This window comes from Gracilinanus agilis, chromosome 3 (assembly GCF_016433145.1).
Source record: "Gracilinanus agilis isolate LMUSP501 chromosome 3, AgileGrace, whole genome shotgun sequence".
In the NCBI taxonomy this organism is placed as follows: Eukaryota; Metazoa; Chordata; class Mammalia; order Didelphimorphia; family Didelphidae; genus Gracilinanus; species Gracilinanus agilis.
In genome coordinates, this window is record NC_058132.1 from 157,049,080 (window position 1) to 157,070,689 (window position 21,610).

General features: G+C 41.1%; 1 protein-coding gene across 1 annotated transcript in view; it reads left to right on the forward strand.

The window, feature by feature from the left end:
• Nucleotides 1–237: 237 nt before the first annotated feature.
• The window catches only part of ADAMTS8 (ADAM metallopeptidase with thrombospondin type 1 motif 8), a 32,253-nt gene continuing 10,880 nt past the window's right edge, over nt 238–21,610 (forward strand). Inside the window, exons 1-4 of the mRNA XM_044666161.1 lie at nt 238–1,008; nt 12,761–13,000; nt 18,559–18,691; nt 21,214–21,381. Of these exons, the coding sequence (XP_044522096.1) occupies nt 238–1,008; nt 12,761–13,000; nt 18,559–18,691; nt 21,214–21,381 (1,312 nt within the window). The remainder of the gene's footprint in view (nt 1,009–12,760; nt 13,001–18,558; nt 18,692–21,213; nt 21,382–21,610) is intronic.

Consider the following 21,610-nt stretch of genomic DNA (forward strand, 5'->3'; position numbering starts at 1 on the left):
CTCCCTCCCTTTGCCCTTCGGCTTGGCCTCTTGCATTGTTCTCAGAGTCCCAGCCCTGGGCTGCCTGCCTCCCTTCTCTGTCCCCTCGCTGCCCCTTCGACTGATTTCACCGAGTTGATTGGGGTTCTTCTGAGGTGACAGACCTTTCAGGTCCGTCCTATAGCGGTGCCCAGCACCTGCCCCACTGCCCTGGCCGGGCTTCTCTCTTCCTGTGCCAGTCGCACCCCGAAGTTACCCATGCCCTCACCCTTCCCCGCCCTGCCCCGGGGCCCTGCCGCCTCCCCCTGGCCGTGGTCACCGCTGCTGCCGCCGCCGCCGCTGCTGCTGCTGCTGCCGCTGCTGTTCTCGAGCTCCCTGGCCCTGCCCAGTCCGGGGGAGGAGGCCCATGAGCTGGTGGTGCCCACGAGGTTGCTGGGCAGTGAGGGAGAGATTGCTCTCCACCTGTTTGCCTTCGGGAAGGCTTTCCTCCTGCGCCTGGCTCCAGACGCCAGCTTCCTGGCCCCCAAGTTCAAGATCGAGCACCTGGGCGGGGCGGGGGGGCTGGCCCGAGGCGAGGAGGGGCTGCGGAGCTGCTTTTACTCGGGCACAGTCAATGGGCATCCCGATTCGTTGGTGGCCGTCAGCCTGTGCGGAGGGCTGAGTGGCTCCTTCCTGCTGGACGGCGAAGAGTTCACCGTGCAGCCCACGGGCCCTGCGGGAGCCGGAGACCCCCTGACCCAGCCACACAGATTGCTGCGCGGGGGGCAGGAGGAGCGTGCTAGTCTCCAGGGGTTGAGCTCCCCAGAAGGAACCCCTCTACCGCTGGGGCGCGAGCGAGAGACGCAGGAGGGAGACCCCCAAGAGGAAGAGGAGGAGGAGGAAGAGGAAGAAGCAGAAGGAGCCAGCGAGTCCCCGCCGCCCCTGGGGGCCACCAGCAGGACCAAGCGCTTTGTGTCCGAGGCGCGATACGTGGAGACGCTGCTGGTGGCTGACGCCTCGATGGCCCGCTTCTATGGATCGGATTTGAAGGTAAGGAGCGCACTCCTGGTACTTAACCAAAGGCTCCTAACTCCTTCCCTTACTACGTAAGCCTGCATCCCCACACAAACTTCAGCTCCTTCCCCTCTTCCCTGAGGAAGAACTTTCTACTTGACTCTCACTGCCCTTTTATTTTTAACCGTATATACACTTTTCGCCTTTATTTATTCCATCTCTCCTTTACGCAGGCAAATGTTAACCCTTTCTGTCTTCACTCTCCCACATTGGACCATATCTTACCCCTCATTAATTTCATCACCAGTTTCACTTATAAAGTTCCTGGAAACACCTTTTTTTTCTTCTTTTGGTCCTCATACCACTCATTCTGAAATCCTGGAAGCACCTGCAAAGTTGTTGTTTGGGTGAATTGCCTCCTGGGCTCCTCTCAATGTCTCCTCCTTATGCAGGTTGACCTAGAGTATCTTGTGAGGGCATCCCTTCTTCCTCAATCCTTTGAGAAGGACTAAAGGGAATAAAGAGAGGAAGGAAGAAACAGCTATAGTTTCTCAACCTAAGGCTAGAACTCTGATTGTATTAAGGAAAGGGGACATTTGAGGAGAAGAGTAGTAACCCAAATTCTCTATCTGCTCAGCTGAATCTGATGGGGGAAGGGGGTGTCATAGAACATATTTACCAACCTGGATCATAGCCCCAGCAAAACTGGGTTGTGCCCACAACCAACATGAGATGGGAGGAGAATGGGACTTCTGCCTGAGGATTGTGTGCCTGGCAGGGTGGGAAACTCTACTCTGGAAACTAGAGCTTTAGTGGAAAAGGGAGGGAAGAAGAAAGTTGAGTGTTAACCCTTTGGAAGGGGATATGTATCTGTCTGTGTGCATATGCATATAGTATAAGCTTTCTAAAACCTTGTAGTTTGTGGGTTGTTGCTGATCTCAGATCACATACATAGTCATGTTCAAGTGGGGAGCAGGAAGTAACCCAAGATGTAAGTAAATTGTACCCAAACCACTTGTAGTCAGAGTGGATAACACAGGATGTATCTGTTTTTCCCTCAGACTTACCACCTTCCCAAGGTATGTAGGACCCAAGTTGGTAGAGAGGGTGCCAGAGACAGGAGATAGCTATCCTCTCCCTGCTCCCAGAGAAAAATAGAACCAGGCCTGTGCCAGGAAGGGAGAAACTGATCTGCCTTCTGGATCTAAGTCTCTTGGAGCACTGAGCCAGAGAAATCAATTCCAAAGGAAGGGCATCTATGGGCTGCCAATCAATCCAGAATCACAGTGACCTCATTCGGTGCCCTTCAGAGTAGGCAAGAAGCTAAGAGGCCTAGGGTACCAATGACAGCCTAAGGGAAAGCAGCTAGGGGAAAGGAAATAAGCTTACCTTCCACTTCCTCACCCACCTTCCCATTCCCTCTTGTCACTAAGAAATTCATTCAAGCCTGATTGTCATATGGAGTATTAGGGGGATAAGAGTTCTATCTGATACTTCTGATTACTACAAAAACCCTAGCTAAGCCTCAGCCACTTAAATCTGCTCTCTCCCTTGCTACTGATTTCTTCTACAGCACAGGTAGGCAGCTTTACCTCACCCAGGCAGTCTATCCACATGGGTTGGGTTTGGGTCTATGTTACTTACATTTTCCACACTGGTCATGGAATCAGAGGCAGGTGCCGGCTTGTTCAGTCAACCTACCTCCTTCCTCTAATTCCCACAGAAAGAAGGCTCCAGAGAGTAGATACCAGAAATACGCTTAAGGGAACTGCTGCTTTCCCTCCCTCTTTTCAGGTACTTCTGTCCTGGGAGCCCTTACCTGTAAAGAAAAGAGAATAGGTTCACTCTGAACACATTTTTCCCCACCCACCCCCAAGGCCAGCTTCTGGCTTATATAGCAAAATAGTAATAATAAAGAGAAGAGGAGAGGGGAAAGAAGCCCTTTGAAAAATGAGAAGAAAACAGGAAAAGCAGATCTAATCTAGGGGTCTTTATAGCCAAATTGAAGCTTCAAGGTCTTATTTTTAACAAATACCTGTCAGCACTGGGCATTATAGCTGACCAGAAACAGATAGCTTCAGTTTCTAGTCCACAAGTTCCAAATGCTTTCAAGAAAGTAAATTAAAATGAGTTTTTTAGCCCTTGTGTTTCCTAGATTGAAGAAAATTCAATTGGCAACAAAATGGATAGAAAGTTTGGGTGAAAAAGAGATGAAGCTTAGCTCCTTTCCCGTGGCCTTTTCTCACTAGGCTAGCATTAATGCCCTTGGAGCCCTTATCTTCAAGCCCATTACAGAAAGTCAAAGGAAGGCTAAAGTGTCTGATGTGCTCACTGTCTCACTGACAATGCCTGCCAATAGGATTTCAGCTCTTTGTGAGCATGGCCTAAGTGACCTAACCCATTAGGTTCTCATTCAACACTTCGGTATATACACATTTTCTCTATCTCTATCTCTCTCTGTCCTCCACATTATACACAGGCCCTTCTGGACACACTGGCCTAGGCACACACACCCAGTGGTACAGGGAAACTTATGAGAAAAAGCATTAATGTCACCTGAGGAAGCATATCTCCTCTCTTTGGATCAGTCTAACCATTTCTGGGGCTGTGTCTGAAGTTAATCCTAAAAGGAGAGAAACTTTTCAACTCCACTAGTCCCTCTTGTCTCCACCTTGATCTCATTATATCAAGGAGTATCTCCTCCTCTTCTGTCACCACTTTGGTGAATCTGGGGGCAGGAGAAGGAGACCAAGGACTGAGGCACAGCTGTTCCCATGGCCGCCTACTGGCCTCTCTGTCTGATGTCCTCCCTGGCTGTGGAGATCCTACAGAACCAAGCTGATGTTGTGCAGAACACAACAGACTTGAATATGTGGTGCTCAGTGCCTTTTCCCTACTTTCCACCCCTCCCAAGCCCCTCCCAGAAGAATAAATGAAAACTTAGCTAGGATCGCAGGACAAAGAAGAGAAAAGATTAATAGAACCCCATGTGGCTTTGGTCACAGGGTCATTCCCATGGCCAGAACATCCCCTTTGCATACAGGCACTTTTAAAAATATAACATACCTCTTCAAGCAGTTTCCCAGAGACTTCTTCCATTAATGATAAGTTGAATGGTAGAGCATGAAAAACACAGAATTACAAGCTGAGCGACCTGAGTTCTAGCCCTAATTTTCTGCCATTTATCCTAATTTCTCATTTTACTTCTGAGAGCAATCCTGTCTTTGGAAGCCCAGTTCCTGTCCTAAGAGAAGTGAGCATCTGGATATATGAAAAGGAAGGGCTGCAGGTTACATTAGCCCTCTACTTGCAAATAATGTCTGAATACGGTGTCTTCTCTTATGGGAATGGACAATTACGCCTAACATGCCACAAAGTCCATGTCCAGGCTTTTATCCTCATGGGAAGCTCCTGTAAACCACTGCTTTGCTCCTCAACCCTCTTCTGAAAAAGTTACCCCTCAAGGATGAGAGAGGGAGGAATTAAACTTGCCCAGAACAGGTCTCTCTGTCAGGCGCCTATGAAGTTTTCCAGAACTCATGCAATTGAGTTCACTTAATCCTTTGACAAAAGGGGCCCCCTGCCTCCCACCTTCTTATCTGATTTCAGAGTTAAGGGGCTCTAACAAAGGGTCTTTCTGAAAGGGAGGGGACCACCTTGGAAGATTCAATTAACTCTGGCTATATCCGGCTCCTGCTAATTGTGATCCCAGATGAAACTGGAGCAAGAAAGAACTGGGTGGCAGATCGATTGGTGCCCCCCTTCCCAAGTCTTTCAGCATGGGAACCCTTAGGTGAGACTCCAGCTTGTCATTGTATCTTCAATAATCCTGATCTTCTGAATTCTCTTCTGTCCTTTTGAAGAGCCCTCAGGCATAGAGTTGGAGTTGGAAAACCTCTCCAAAGCAGAGGGAGCTAATCTCTTGATGTCTAACCACCACCAGATTGTTTCTAGGGGCAGGCCACTGATGTTTCCCTTCCCCATCCTGCTTATCCTCCAGGAAAGAAGTGCCAACCAGCTACCAGATAAAACCTGAAACAAATGCTTCCAATTCTCTGATGACAATCTAAGTCAACCTGGGAGAAAGTAGGGTATCCTTTAAAACAGGAGTTCTTAATCTGGGATCCATGAACTTTTTTTTAATGTTTTGATAACTGTATTTCCATATAATTGGTTCCTTTTGTAACTCTACATATTTTATCTTATATATCATTCTGAGAAGGGGTTCATAGATTTCAACAGATTGCCAGAGGGCCATGTAACAAACAAAAAGTTAAGATCCCCTGCTTTAAGTTGTAAATGACATTCTGCCTACTACTCTTTTCTACACCCTGTCCTAAGCTGTCAGATACAGTTGCTCAAATCAGCACAGTCAAAAGTCAAGGGATGGGGGCAGCTGGGTAGCTCAGTGGATTGAGAGCCAGGCCTAGAGATGGGAGGTCCTAGGTTCAAATCTGGCCTCAGACACTTCCCAGCTGTGTGACCCTGGGCAAGTCACTTGACCTTCATTGCCTACCCTTACCACTCTTCTGCCTTGGAGTCAATACACAGTATTGTAAGGTAAGGGTTTAAAAAAAAAAAAGTCAAGGGAACTTTCCCAGGGAAAGTATCTTAATTAATTACCCAGTGTTTAGCTCTTTTCTCCTCCAACTGCTTACCCCAAACATGCCTACCATCTCTTTCTTAATTAGGATAATGACATATTTCCATAGCACTTTAGAATTCACTAGGATCCTTCCTTAGAATAAGCCTCTGAGGTAGACAATACAAATACTATACCTATTTTACAGATGAAAAATGAGGCTTCTACAAGTGAAATAGCTTTCCTAATTTCACATAGCTTAAAAGTGAGAATGAAGCAAAAGTTTCTTTTAGTTAAAGAAAACAAATAAATTCCATAGAAAGTGGTCCCAAGTTACAATAGAAAGAATTGTGATCAGATAATAGGGAGAACTTTTGAACAGTAAGAACCAACAACAGGAAGAAGATCAATGATCTCTTCCTCTTGAGATAATTGCCTACAATGGTTTGAAAGCAATCCTGTCTTAAAAGAAAGGATAAGACCACAAAATAACTCACATTTATATAATGCTTTTCCTCAAGGCAGCCTTACATAGTGTTAAGCATTTTTGTCCTCAACTTACAAATAAGAAAACTGAAACTGAGTTTAAATGATTTACTAGCTATCTAGTTCTAGATCTGCATTTTAAACCCAGGCTTCTGGATCCTAAATCCAATATTCTTTCCTCTTCATTGGAGAGCAATCATAATATATTTTAATAATAAGAGGAGACAGATTTTGATTTCTTTTTTTTTGATAGGTTTTGATTTCTGACAGGTGCTGTTGCTTAGGAAAGTTGGCTGCCGCCTGTGGGTACTGAAATAATTCTATTTCAAAGGCACAAACCCATAGATGATTAGCTATTATTTTTTAAACTTTGCCATATCTCAAATGGTTCAGGAAGGAGTTCCAACAGAAAGGAATAAACTTGTGCCATGCTCTGTGCAATAGCTTGTATTTCCCCTAGCACAGATATGTGATATTGAAGGGATATTTAGGGATCATCCTCTGGTGTCCAAGCTGCTTCCAGCCTCAGATACTTACTAGCTGCATGATCCTGGGAAAGTTACTTAATTAATCTCTGCCTCAGTTTCTTCATCTGTGAAATGGGGATAATAACAGTACCTCCTTCAAGGAATTATATGAGATGTGAAATGAGATGGCATATAAAGTTTTTTGCACTATATGAATGCTAGCTATTATTGTTATTAAAATAACCTGCTTTAAGGAGGTAGTCTCCCTTTGTCCTGGCTAAGGATGTCTCAAAGGTCTAAAAACCTTTAAACTCATGAGGAGGGAAGGATAAAACCAGTTCTTTCTATATCTCCTCTTCCTTTAATCACTCTGTTCTTCCTACAGCCCCACTGCTACCTTATTCTTATGAATTATTTCAGGTGCTAGGGGTCCAACTACAGGGATGAATCCAGGACTGAAACCAAAAAAAGTTTCTGTTTTTCAACCCATCTTAGGCCCATGGAATCCAGTTTATCAAGGGATGCTACTCACCATTTGCTTTGGCTGTCACTTGGCTCTGTTAGTAGATTTCCTTTCTGGTGACGAAAGGGATCAAAGGACAGGTTATGTCCAAAGTAGTCCACTGGAGGGGTCAAGGTCATTCCCAAACCCTAGGAACACCAAATGGAGGGGATCCATCTGGATACCAAATCATTCCCTGAAGTGTCTTGAGACTGAAATGTTCTAATTCAGCCCATCATAGGTACCCGTGACACCTGTAAACACTGCCAAGTAGCAGGGTGTCATGGCATTTGGTTTGGCTTTCTTCATGCTTAATATAAGAAAAAAAATTCTAATTAAAGGCATTCCAAAAGTAGGATGGGCTGCCTACCTTGGATACAGTGAAGTTCCTCTCTCACTTACGGTCTTCATGGGATGCAAAGGAATTATTTTTTTTATTCGAAGGCATTTCCCCCCCAATTACATGCAATAACAATTTTAAATATACATTTTCCAAAATTATAAGATTCAAATTGTCTCCTTCCCTCCCTTCCTTCCCACCTCTCAGAGATAGTAAGCCGATTGATCTGGATTATACATGTATTATCATGCAAAGCATACTTCCATATTGGTCATTTTTGTAAGAGACTATTCATAAAAAACCAAAACCACAAAGGGCCTATTTCTCAGGGATGTTAAGAAGGGATTCTTGATCAGATTCTGGTCAAGACTACCGAAGTCCTCTAAATAGCCACTAAAGCCTTCCAACTCTGAGAATCTGTGATCAAGGATGCCACGTAGGTAAGAGGGCCAAGGCACAGAGGCAGCTTCCCAAGAATTGGTCAAGCCATTGGTGTTTTATTCCATCTATCCAAGCTCCTTCCATCTCTTCTTCTTCACCCCCTGGGTGACCTGCTGGGGCCACAACCAGCCCAGGAAGGTAGAATCTTGTCCATTCCTCAGCAGCATGTCCTTATTCCATAAGCAGGATAAGTATAAATAGATACCAGATGGTAGAGCAAGTGACCTTGATCTTTTCCTTGGCCAGTTGCTAAGCCTCCCTTCCTAAGGTAGCTTTCTAAGTCAAGCATGGTCCTAGACCCAAAGAATTAGCCAGAACCTGGATGTTCCCCTGCCTCTAGGTGCCTTCACCACAGCTGCCTAAGCTCCTTCTGTTCTATATTTTCTTAATCCTTCTTCCCAAAGGCCTCTCTCCATGAGGATGGTTTAAATATCCATGCTAAGAAAAGTCAAAGCTAAGAAAGTGGGGCAGCTACGTAGTGAAGTCCATAAAGTAACAGACCTGGAGCCAGGAGGATCTGGATTCAAATTTGACTTTAGGCACTTCCTAGCTGTGTGACCCTGAGCAAGTCACTTAACCCCATTTGCCTAGTCCTTACCTTTCTCTCTTAGAGTTGTTGCTAGGACAGAAAGTAAGGGTTTTTTAAAAAATGCTAAGAAAGAAAGGAGACAACATAACCAAATTTTATGCAATAGAGCCAAAACAGTACTTAGAGGAAAATTTATATCTCTAAACACATAAAAAAAATAGAGAAAGTACAGATCAATAAACTGGGTATGAAACTAAAAAACTAGAAAAAGAACAAATTGAAAATCCCCAATTAAGGGCCAAATTGAAATCCTAAAAATCAAAAGAGAGATTAATAAAATTGAAAGTAAGAAAACTACCAAAACAATAAATAAGACAAGGAGCTGATTTCATTGGGGGAAAAACAATAAAATTGATAAACCATTGGTTAATTTGATTTCTAAAAAAGGAAGAATGAAAGAAGAAAGCTAAAAAAGAACCAGTGACAAGTGACATAGAAGGAAGGTGAATTCAATAAACAGAAATAAGTTTCGGGCTTTGGATTTTAAAAGATAATCTCTAGAAATTGTGAAAAGGTAATAGAGACCTTAAGGTAGCATATTGTTATGAAGCAATATGCTATAGTGGGAAAGTATATTCGACTTGAATCCAGAAGACTTGAGTTCAAATTCCAGCTCTGATGCTAGCTATATGACTGAGCAAACTGAACTTTCTGAGCCACAGTTTTTCTTACATGTAAAACGGGAATGATAAAGCTTATACTGATAGTATATAAAAGATTGGACTTAAGAGTCAGGATGACCTAGGTTCAAATCCTACCACTGAAATATACTGGCTGCCCCAAGACCATTAATTGCAGGACAGTTGTAGAGATGCCCCAGTAGAGGGAGTTTCCTCACCAGTTGCTCCTGTACTGATGAAATCACAGGTCTGGGAGAATTGGGGGGGGAAAAACTCTTTATAATACTTACCTCATAGAGTTGTTGTGATGAAGATACTTTGTAAATTGCTATACAAAATGTGAGTTTTTATTACAGAGTCCAATCTTCCACCTCCAGATAAACTTGAAGTTCTAAGGACTTTATTTGTGTTTGAATATCTTAAGGTTTTTATTGACAGAAAGTTCTTCCCAAAGTCTGGCCCCTTTCCTTCCCGTTGGAACTAAACACCATTCCCTCCTGCCCTCAGAAGTAGCCATCTATATTTTCTTCAATGAAAACTATTGCTTGACTTTCAGTCCTGTGTGTGTTTTTTGTTGGGGGGGGGGGGACTATTATTATGTCCCAAATTTAGCCATTAATACCATATGCTGGACCACTGTGACTAGCACTAAACAATTGGCATCTGCTTTGTAGCAGAATGGATGGAGTGCCCGACTTAGCTCAGGAAAGCCTGATCTAGCCTCAGACACTAACTGTGTTACCCTAGGCAAATCACTTTACCGTGTCTCCCTCAGTTTCCTTATATGTAAAATGAGCTGGAGAATAAAATGGCAAACTGTTCCAGTGTCTTTTCCAGTAAAATACCAAATAAGATCACAAAAAGCTGGACAGGACTGAAAATGACTGAATAGCAAGGACCTCCTTTATCCTTACAACTCCTATGAAAGAAGTCATCATCTCTACTTTACAGATAATAATATTAGCTATTTACATTTACATTATTAGCTATATATATTTACAGATTAATAATATTAGCCAATTTTTTAATTAACTACCTCTAATACAGTGCTAATTGTGCCAGGTACTATGCTAAGCAATTTAAAATTTGATCCTTTCAATGATCCTGGTAGGGAGGGAAGTGATATTTTTATACCCATTTTACAGTTGAGACAAAGAGAGGTTAGGTAACTTGCTCAGGGTCACATAGGGCTAGTAAGTGTCTGTGACCACATTTGAACTCAGGACTTGAGAAAATGAGATCCAGAAAAAAACCTAATCATTTAGGAATAATCAGCTTCAAAAAACTGTATAAAAACCATAGGGAGTTGTTCTTGCTCTGTCAGACCCTCTACTCCCAGTCTCCATAAGGTAAATGGCTCTTTTTATCCCTCTGAATAACCTCTAGAAAGAGGACCTTGTCTGGGAATGAGCCTTTGGTAGCTGCTGCCTTGAACCCTTGCCCTAGAGTTGCATAATAATTGCCTTTTTTCTCATGAATCTGACTCCAAGAGCCAATGCCAAGTTCTAGCTTTGCTGATAAGATGTTTACATCAGCCTAAACATTGCTGGAGTGCTTGACGTGCTAAGTAACCTCCCAACCCCACGTCTGTGGGGCTGTCCAAATACCTGGCTCCGGGCCCAAGAGGTGCACAGACAAATCCCATTCACAAATAATGGGATTCTTCTGGAACTCCCACACATGGCCCGAGCCTGTGGAATGTCCCGTTCCAGATTTTCCTCTGCTGTCCTCAACACACTCCTACCTTCCTTACCACAGAAGAGAAGGCAGACAGGGTTATATGACCCAGAGGATATAGGATGCTGACCAGGCTGGATGATAGAGAGCCAAGGTCCTATCCCCCAGATATCTCTAGACTCTCCCACTCTGTCCCTTCCCTCTCCATATGTCAAATGGTCTAAGAGGGCCAGCTTGAATAAAATGCTGAGAAAGGAAAAGACACGGGGGAATCTGGCCTGTTCTCAAACCCTTGGAATCCAGCATGGAAGCAATTGGCCATGAGAGAATTGGACTGTGGCCAAACTAAGATCTCTGTGCCTTCAGTTTTCCCTGAGAGGAACTGAAAGCAGGTGTGAGTCTGAGCTGCCTGATTCTCATTAGACCCAGTCACTTCTTTTAAGACCTGAGCAGATTCTCAAGCTCATGATACCAGGACACCAGGTAGGCAGTCTCCAATGTCAGCAGCACAAGGTTGCCCCTTCTTTCCTGAAAAGAACAAGTCACTGCATATACCATCTGGCAGTTTTCTTTCTTTCTTTCTTTCTTTTTTTTTTTTTTTTTTTTTTTTGGTGGTGGGGGGAATAGAAGAACCTCAACTTGTCTTGGATACAAGATCAGTTGCTTTTCTAAGAAAAATGCCTGTGCCAGGGAAAGGGGTTAGAAGAGATGATAAGCTTCGCCTCAAAGAAGGAAGCTCTTCTTATAAGGACTGACAGATATAGAGTACTAAATGTAATGTCAGACTTCTTTGATGTGTTGGTTAGTTTTACTAATGTAGCTTTTCTTTTCCTCTTTGTTATAAGGGGTGGCTCTCTGATCAGGGAAGGGTGAAAGGAAGCAAACATTGGTCAAAAAGCAATCAAAATTTATTTTAAAGATAATTAGGCAAGGAGGCACCTATGTGGCATAGTGGATAGAGAGCCCAGCCTAAAGACAGGTGTAAGAAATTAAATTTAGGTTTTATGCTAAATATGAGAATTCTAAAGTAATATTGTAGTCACTGATTTAAAAATATTACAGCTTAAGTCAAAATGACTTTTAGCAGCTTTATTTACCAAGAGGTGGAAAGAGTAAAAGTGGAAAAATGTAGATAAAGAGACAGAAAGTACTGCCTAGCTACAAAATATCCTAAGTTTAAACCTAATGTCTCCAGACTGCAAATACGAACCCAAAATTCTCACCAGAATCCAAAGTCCTAATTAGGAAGCTGAAATCCAAAGAACCAGGTTATGCTAAAGAATCCACTGAGAACCTTCAATACAATAGAGTCTAAGACCACCAAGAATCTCACCAGAACTCACACTGAAGGGAGCAACCCACCAAAGCACCAATGAGCAGGGAGGGTCTCCTCACCAAAGAACTAAGGAAGGAATCACTCCAGTCACCACCACAAGCCAACGCAGTATACAGGGGAAGAGTTTCCTCCTCCAGTGTGGCTCACCAATACAAAAAGCCTGGTCCTAGGTTCAAATCTGGCTTCAAATAATATAGAAATAGGTTTTGATAAATGATACATGTAAAACCCAGTGGAATTGCCCATTGTCTACTGGAAGGGGGAAGGAGGAAAGGAGGAAAAGAACATGAATCAAGTAAGCATGGAAAAACATTCTAAATTAATTAATTAATTGAGTGATTTTTTTTTTAAAGATCTGGCTTCAGACACTTCCTAGTTGTATGACCTTGAGTAAGTCACTTAGCCCAGCCCTTACCAATCTTCTGTCTTAGAATCAATACTATGTAGAAACAATACTATGTAGAAGGTATAGTTTAAAAAATAATAAAATAATTAGTCCTATTAGCTGAGAAGCAGCATGGCCAAGTGGAGAGAACACTGGGCATGGAGTCAGGAAGACCACTAGCTGTGTGACCTTGGACAATTCACATCACCTCTGTCTGCTTTAGTTTTCTCATTATGTCATTGGATTGTTTGCCAATGTAAGGAAGTAATATGGGTAAAACATTCTGTATATTGTATAGTATTCTTGATTTCTAGTCACAGCATTTAACCTTTGTTTTCTCCCGGTGTCCTTTCCTCCTGGCAGAATCACATTCTGACACTGATGTCAGTGGCAGCTCGGATTTACAAGCACCACAGTCTAAAGAACTCTATCAACCTGGTCGTGGTCAAGGTGTTGGTGGTGGAAGATGAGAAGTGGGGGCCAGAAGTGTCAGACAACGGGGGACTCACCCTTCGCAATTTCTGCAATTGGCAACAGCGCTTCAATCCCACCAGCGACCGTCACCCTGACCACTATGATACCGCCATTCTGCTCACCAGACAGGTGTGTGGTCCTGGCTTCTAGAAGCCCTGGGGCTCAAAGGGGAACAGGGAGAAAGCGGATCAAAGGGAGCTCCCATAGGCCTACCCAGTTGAGGGAAAGCTCTCCCTTCTGGTCTAATCCAAAACCAGAAGTCCCATGATTAGGAAGAATTAGGGCAGACTTCTGGGTGTAGGGTATTTGGAAAGAAAAGGAGTCTCAGGAAGGTTCTTATTTGGGGCTTGGTCTTATTTGGGGACTGGCTATCCCCTCAAGTCCTTACTACAAACAATTTCTACCAGAGATGATTGTTAAACATAGAAACAGGTAGGCAAGGGATCTTGTCTATAACCTTATAAAATTAGGAGAAATGCTGGTGTCTAGTGTGGCTTAAATGCATTCCCACCTGAAGGCAAATGAGGTTATTAAAGGACCATCAGAGGTACATTCTAGCCCACAGATACTCTAAATTCAGAGGGGGAAGAAAAAAACATTTCCAACTGGAGAAGAAAAGGAAATAAGTCCAAGAGATAGATCTCAAGCCTGGCACTAAGTTATGATGTAATAGTGACAAGACTTCAGTTATCCAGACACCTGGAACTTCCTGTCTCATTCTTTCTCCATCTCTGTCTTGTTCTCTTTCTCATCCTTTTTTCCTATACTCTGTCTCATTCTCTCACTCTCTGACTCATCTTCCTCACCCTCAAAAAAATAAAAGGCAGAACAGCTAACACTTTCTTGGCTTACTTCAATGATAATTTCATACTTCAAAAGGTAGAAGAACCAAAAAGAACTGCTATTCTGAACCTGATTCATACCAACAAAAAGGACTTGACTGCTGAGGTAGAATTGGGGGAATCTTAAGAGAAATTGACCACTTCTTCTTGGTGGTTGTGGTAGAGCAGAAGAAAATTGGTCATTGCTACTCATGTACTTTATATATGGAAAGAGCAGGTTTCAGAGATTTCAGGGGAAAGGATAGGTAATGTCCAATCATTTAAAAATCTAGAGGAGAATACAGCCCAAGAAAGGGCAAAACAAAGTGACTAATAAGGAACTGATGATCAAGATAAGAAATGAGACAGGAGGAAATCACATATCTTCCCTTGATAAGTTTATGTTGCCAAGACCAGGCAAACTACATCTTTGGTTTCTGAAAGAACTGGCAGCTATAACTATTGGCACTTACTGTAAGACACCTTTGAAAGATTGCGGGAAATGGAATAGATACTGAAGGATTGGAGAAAAGAAAATTTCTTGATTTTTCTTTTTTAAGGAAAAAAAAGGAAGAATAGAGTCTGTAGACTACAGAACAATGACCTTGCCTTCAATTCCTGACAAAACTTTAGAAAGCATTATTAAAAAGATGGTTAGTGAACATCTAGAAAAGGAAATGGTAATCCCCAAAAAACACAATGACTTCATCAAGAACAGGTCATGAAGGTAGCAAAGTAGATAGAGCTCCAAGCCTGGAGTCTGGAGGACCTAGATTCAAATGTGACCTCACATACTTCCTGGCTGTGTGACCGTGGACAAGTTACTTAACTGATTGCCTAGGCCTTGTTGCTCTTTTGCTTTAGAACTGATACTAAGTCAGAAAGTAAGATTTTAAAAAGAAAATAAAAGAACAAGTTATGAAAGATTTACCTTATTTCCTTTTTTTTGACATTTACTAGATTAGTTACTAAATTACTAATGTTGTACCTTTAGGCATCTATATTTGGCCTATACTATTTAATGTATTTGTCAATGACAATCTATATAGATTTCACTCTCCTACTTGGGGCTAAAGATTATACTTGCCTTCTATTTGCCTATTTTTAATATGGAGATGCAACAACAGAGATAACTTTGATCAACAGTCCTCTGATTGTTGATATGAGGTAGGTCATCAAACAGGGAAATGTTTGCCTACCAAAGGTAGACAAGATAATTGATCACTGTCGTGGAGGTTATCTACACAGACTATATCAAAGAGAAATTTCCTGAAGACATTAAAGTTTTCAGATGTTCCTGTTGATGGCTGGCATTGTAGTGCTTCCATCAGATATTAGTATTTTGCTTCCTAAATGAGATCTATAATCATTCCAGAAAGTTCTAACTATCCACAAAGGAAAAAGCAAGTAAATTAAAAATACTTCTTGTTCAAATGTTCTGATGTTTGGCTGGATGGATGATCTTAGAGCTGGTCCACAAGGACATCTACATTGGTCAGAATTAAAAAGGAGGGAGGAAATGAGTTGGATTGCATTGACAACATTCTGTGGTGCCTTTTAACAATGCTAATCTTCTCCCTAAGACAAAGGCTCATCTTTTTACCAACACCAATATTCTTCTGGTAATCTTATAAGATGTTTAATCACAGAATACCATAGTCTTTGAAGAACTAAATTTGTGGGTCACCCAAAAGGCAATAGAGAAGGGTGAATAAATGGGCTTTAGTATATTACTAATGAAAAAGCACAAATCAAAAATTATCATCAAAGAAATCTTCCATAAGAAAAGTAAGACCAGTTATGTATAATGAACAAGGGATAAGTAACAGACAGCCTGTGTGCTTCACTGGTACCTATGTAATGTCAAGAAATCTATAGGAAGGCTTCCTGGGGGCCTGTTTCCTGTAAGTCTGTAGCATATTAGATGATCACACAAAGGAAGACACACAGAAAGACATGGACAAGAGATGCACAGTATGCTTGAGGGAGTGCCCATGGTGATAAGATCAAAAATTAAAGTATTAGACTGGTAGATCAAAATAATGAGAGAAATGAGAGAGAGAGAGAGAGAGAGAGAGAGAAAGAAAGAGAGAGAGAGAGAGGCTCATGTAATATATAAATATATCACTTAGTTATTAACAAAGTATTTAACAAATAATTTTTGTTGTTCTTATAACATTATGGGCTATGACACAGGATCAGAGATGATTTTAGACTAGAAAGAACCTCAAAAGACATCTACTCAAACCCTCTCTATTTTTGCAGATGAGAAAATGAGGCCTAAAGAAGTTAAGTAACTTGCCAAAATTATAAAGATAAGTGGTAGTGTCTGGATTTGATCCCAGGTCTTCTGGCTACTACCCACTAATAATATAGCTGGGCTAATTCTGAATTAACTGAATGCCCATATTCAAAAAGTAGTCATTAGTAGTTTAATATCAACTATGAGATTTTCCAAGTAGAGTGCCTTTAGGCATCTGTATTTGGCCCTATACTATTTAACGTTTTTGTCAATGACAGACTAATATATAGATGGCATTTGTGGGTGAGACAAATTCAGGTTAAAAAAAAAAAAAATCTCAACCAATCTGAACACTGGGTCAACTCTAGGCCAAAATGCAATAGAAATAAATTTAAAATCTTGAGCTGAAAAGTCAACTTCCCAGGTAAAAAGCAGGAATGATGTGACTAGACACCCACTCCTATGAAGAAAACATTTAGGAGTTTCAATGTCTTATTAACTTAATAAAGGCAACTCAAAAAGCTATATCAATCTCAGGCTATAGATAGCAATAATGTCTGGGATAAGTGACGTAATAACTGTTTTCAATTATTTGAAGGGCTTTTATGTGGAATAGTAATTAGATTTATATTCAGCTTGACCCTGTGAGCCTGAACTAAGAACAATGAGTGAAAGACGCAAAGAAGCAGATTTAGACTTAACGTAAAAAAAAAAAAAAAATGTTCTCACACTTAAAGCTGACCAAAAATAGAATGAGATACCATGAGTGGTAGTGGGTTTTCCTTCATTGGATGTAATCAAATAGAAGCTAAATGTCTATTTGTCAGATATATGGGAAAGAACAACTTTGTCCAAGTGTAGATCAGACTAGATGGTTATTGATGTCCTTTCCAATTCAGAGGCACTCTGAAAAAGGAACTGATCTCCATTTTTAGTCATTGCAACTATAGTGATCAAGAAATCCAAGGATTTCACTTTTCAAAATGAATAAAAATGGATATCCACAATCATAGGAGCAGACAGACCTGAATGCAGATTGAAAGATACCATTCTTCACTTTCTTTCCCCCCGTGAATTTTTCTCGACTGTAAGCAATATGTGTCTGGTTTCATGCCATCGTGAACAGGGAAATATATATATTATATGATAATATATGTACGACCTATATATCATATTACCTGTCTTTTTGGTGTTGAGGGAGGTATAATAGGGAGGGAGAAAATATAGATTGGAAAACAATCAGAAAACAAATATTTAAAATTGTATAGACATAATCATGAAAAAATTAGAATTGTAAATTTTTTAAAAGAATTGTGCCAGGCCCCTTAGCTTCTTCAAGAAGGAGTAGAAATCTTTGGATCATCTCTTAATCACCCCAAAATCTATCACCTTCCACATTTTGATGATTGATGAATCCCTAGTGGGAAATATCAGAAATTTGAGCATAATAGGGAAAACACCACAGAGCAGATTCTAATCCCGGCTCTTCCATTAACTGGCAAATTACTTAATCTCTCTGAGTCTTCGTTTCCTCATCTGTAAAAATGAAGGACTTGAATTAAATGACCTGTAAGTTCCCATCTACTGGAAGCCAGCCAACAGCTCTAGGGGGTCTGGGAAGGTGTATGATTTAGGTGAGAAAGAAGAGAGTCAGAGATACAGTGGATTTCCAGAAGCTATTCTGAGAACTTCCTATGAATCTTTATTTTTTATACCTTTCTCTCACAGTCACACAAATGCTGGGAAAATTTACATTTCAAAATCAAAACATAGAAGAACTCAAGGTTATACCAGTTACAAAAGAGTTGGCACACTGAACATATTTCTACATATAGATTATACCTAGTCTAAACAGTCTTCAAAGCTACCAAAACCCTACTTTATCTAAGTTTTATTTTAATAAAAAGAACCTTCAACATATTTCAAAAGCAGATTAAAGTGTGAGAACTCTCAAATTCGGGGGGACAAGTTTAACGTGGGAAAGTAGTGAAGTATGAGAATATTTTGGTTTATTCATACTGTGTCCTTCAAACTCTTAAGACAGAGAGAGAAAGATTAAAGCAGCTTCTGCTATTTTACTGAGGTATGAACTATTAACTCATTAAATGCTGGTTTATTATAGAGTAATTAGGGGATTTCTATAAAGGAATTTTATATCTATACTACATAACTTGAGGCTATCCTAAAAATATAGATTATAATAATTTCAATAATAAAAAGTGTTGATCAGAAGAGAGTCACACAAAGGGGTATGACTGGGTTATCCCTCCATCCTGTGGCCTGATTTTCAGACAACAGGGATCAGTGCAGGGCTCTGCCATCTGCATTGACTGTGATGGAGCCTTGATGAAGACCCTTATTTCTCTGAGGGGCACCCATCTAACTCTAAATCTCAGATTCTATCATAAGATGAAAGTAGGTAGAAAAGTTAGGAATAATAGGCTACTGATATTCTTCAACTTCTATTCTATGAGCATGGTTTTGAAAATACAAGTTGTTCTATCAATCAATGGGCAAGTCTACTCTAGATTAATTGAGCCCTAAAGGAGGACAGTGAAAGGAACTAAAAGGCAAAAAGCTTCTGGTTGACCCTCTGTGAGACCGTCTTCCTTCCCTCCAAACAGGACTTCTGTGGCCAACAAAGCTGTGACACCCTAGGTGTGGCAGACATCGGAACTATCTGTGACCCTGACAAGAGCTGTTCTGTGATTGAGGATGAGGGGCTCCAGGCTGCCTATACTCTAGCTCATGAATTAGGTGAGTTTTTCTTGTCCAAAAGTGAAGACTACACCAATAGAAACTTCCTGGTCCATATCTTCTCTCCTAGGTTCTGAGGAAATCACAGACAATCTGATCAGCCACAACTAGATTATCATCATCAGGGAATTCAGGATACATATTTGCATGTGGTTCTCTGGTGGGCATTTTTTAAATCAAGGAGATGTGCTTAAGGAGCACAAATCACTTAAAGGCCTCAGTCTAAGACAAAGGTTCTTAAACTTTTTTTAATGTCATGGATCTCTCTGGTAGTTTGGCAAAGTTTTATGAACCCCTTTTGGTTTCCTTCTGGACAATTAAGAATATTCTTACATGTATAAAATAAGATGTATAGGATCACAAAGAAAACCAAAGGGTATGTAAGTGGAGCAGTAGCTAGAGTTCCAGGACCAAACAAGTCAGGAAGACTCATCTTCCTGAGTTCAAATCTGGCCTCAGACACTACTTATGAGACCCTGGGCAAGTCACTTAACCCTGTTTGCTTCAGTTTTGTCATCTATAAAATAAACTGAAGAAGGAAATAGCAAACCACTCTAGTTTCTTTGCCAAGAAAACCCCAAATGGATTCACAAAGAGTTGGGCATGACTGGAAAATGACTAAACAAACAACACAAAGGAAACCAACTATATTTAAACATTTTTATCAAAATATATATTTATATTTTATACTTACTCCAGGTTAAGTCTAAGACCAAAACACTAATATGAAAAAACATAAATACATATACATATGTCTTGAAAGGCAGTACGTTCTACTAGAAAGAATCAGTAGAAAGGCCAAGACCTAGGTTTGAATCCCAGCTCCATGATTAACCAGTTGTGTGATCTTTAGCACATTATTCACCTCTAAGCTTCAGTTTTCTCATCTGTAAAAGGAAGAAGTTAACTTGATATTTTTTTACTTTTTTCTTTTCTTTCCCCCTTTTTTTTTTGAGACTGGACTTTAATCGCCACTCAGAAACCCAGTTCCATTGCTCATTGGCCTAAAGCTTTGATTTATTCTGTTTCTGACCTAGCCCAGTTTGCCTTTTCCTAGGAAGCCTAATGGTTTTCCACTCCCAGAGGCTCACCAAATTTGTGTCAGACTTAATGCAGAGACCCAATTACATGGCAACTCAGAATTCTGGAGCTCAAACAATCCCAGTAGCAAGAATTATAGATGTGTGCCATCACATCTAACACCTGGATAAATTCTTTAAAAAAAAACCTTTACTTAATGTAAAAAATAAAATGGATATAAAAGGATATTAATTAAAAATATTATGGTTTTAAAGGATTTATTGGTATCCATTAGAAAAATAAAGCCACGTGCCTGTTAAGAGTCAGTTTGAAAGTCATGCCCTGTTGCCTCCTCCTCCCATCCTGGCTCCTGCTCCCAAGGCAGAAAAGACGAAGGACCAACCCAGGCACTCACTATTTATCCTTCTGTTTATGTTATTACATAACTGTCTTACATCACCACATAAGAAAGGAAGCCAGTTGGATCATGGGAAATGTAGTTTGAAAGAGCCCTAAATGTCCACAGGAAGTTTAGATCATCCCTGATCTAACTCAAAATTAGATCAAGGACCCCCAAATTTCCAATATCACACTTCACCTTAGAATCAATTCTGTGTATTCGTTCCAAAACCGAAGAGTGGTAAGGACTAGGCAATGGGGGTGAAGTGACTTGCCCAGGGTCCCACAGCTAGGAAGTGTCTGTGGCCAGATCCAAAACTTCCCATCTCTCAATCCACTGAGCCACCCACATGTCCCCTGGATAATTTCTAAGGTCTCTTCTAGCTCTAATTAAAACAAAAAAAAACAACTATCCCCTGAAAACTATATATTCATAACAATTCTATTGCTCTAAGGACATAAATAAAAAGCAAAAAAAGTAAGTAGTATCTCAGGATCTGCTATCAACCTGGCTAGGAAAAAACATTCTAGGATGATGGTGTTACCAGAAAATAGCATAAGAGACAGGAAAAGAAAGGGATGAACTTATTCATGAGACAGGGATAACAAGTCAGTTAATTAGTCAAGAGGCACTTATTAGACACCTACTACATTCAAGGCAGCATGCTAAGTGCTGGGGATACAAAGAATGACATAAAAACAGCCCTGGCTCTCAAGGAGATCACTGTCTAATGTAGTAAGAACACTAGTTGGAAAACTGATGAACAAGCTTTCCAGTAAGCTCAGCTCCTTTGACGGCTTTGCACAGAGTTGATGAAGTGGAGGACCTAAGGTCAGATGTGTAGATCTGGGACAGAAGAGGGATGGAAGTTGGGAAACTAGCATGTTAATAATCAAATGTGTCAGGGCAGCTAAGTGGCTCAGTGGATAGAGAGCCAAGCCTGGAAACGGGAGGTCCTGGGACCAGCTGTGTGATCACGGGAAAGTCGCTTATCCTCCATTGCTTAGCCCTTTACCATTCTTCTTCCTTGGAACCAATATTTAGTATTGCTTCAAAGAGAGAAAGTATGGATTTTAAAAATAATATGTTTTTCCTTCCCTAGGACATGTCCTTAGTATGCCTCATGATGACTCCAAAACCTGTGAGCGACTGTTTGGGCCCATGGGCAAGCACCACATGATGGCTCCTCTCTTTGTCCACCTGAACAAGACACTACCCTGGTCTCCTTGCAGTGCCAAATATATCACAGAGTTCCTGGATGGGGGACATGGTAAGCCTCACTTGGACTTCCTCTCTTTTCTTCTGAGCTAGCAACACTTAGAATCCATCCTGTAAAGGGAAGCCTTCTACTTGACTTTTTCCTGGAGTCACAAAATCATATAATTTTGAATTTTGAGGGGATCTGAATCAAATTGTGCTTCCCTCCCACCCTCCACAGAGCTATTACTAGCCTGCTGTCTAGTTAGCCTTCTCTCCTAGCATTTCAAACTCCATCACTA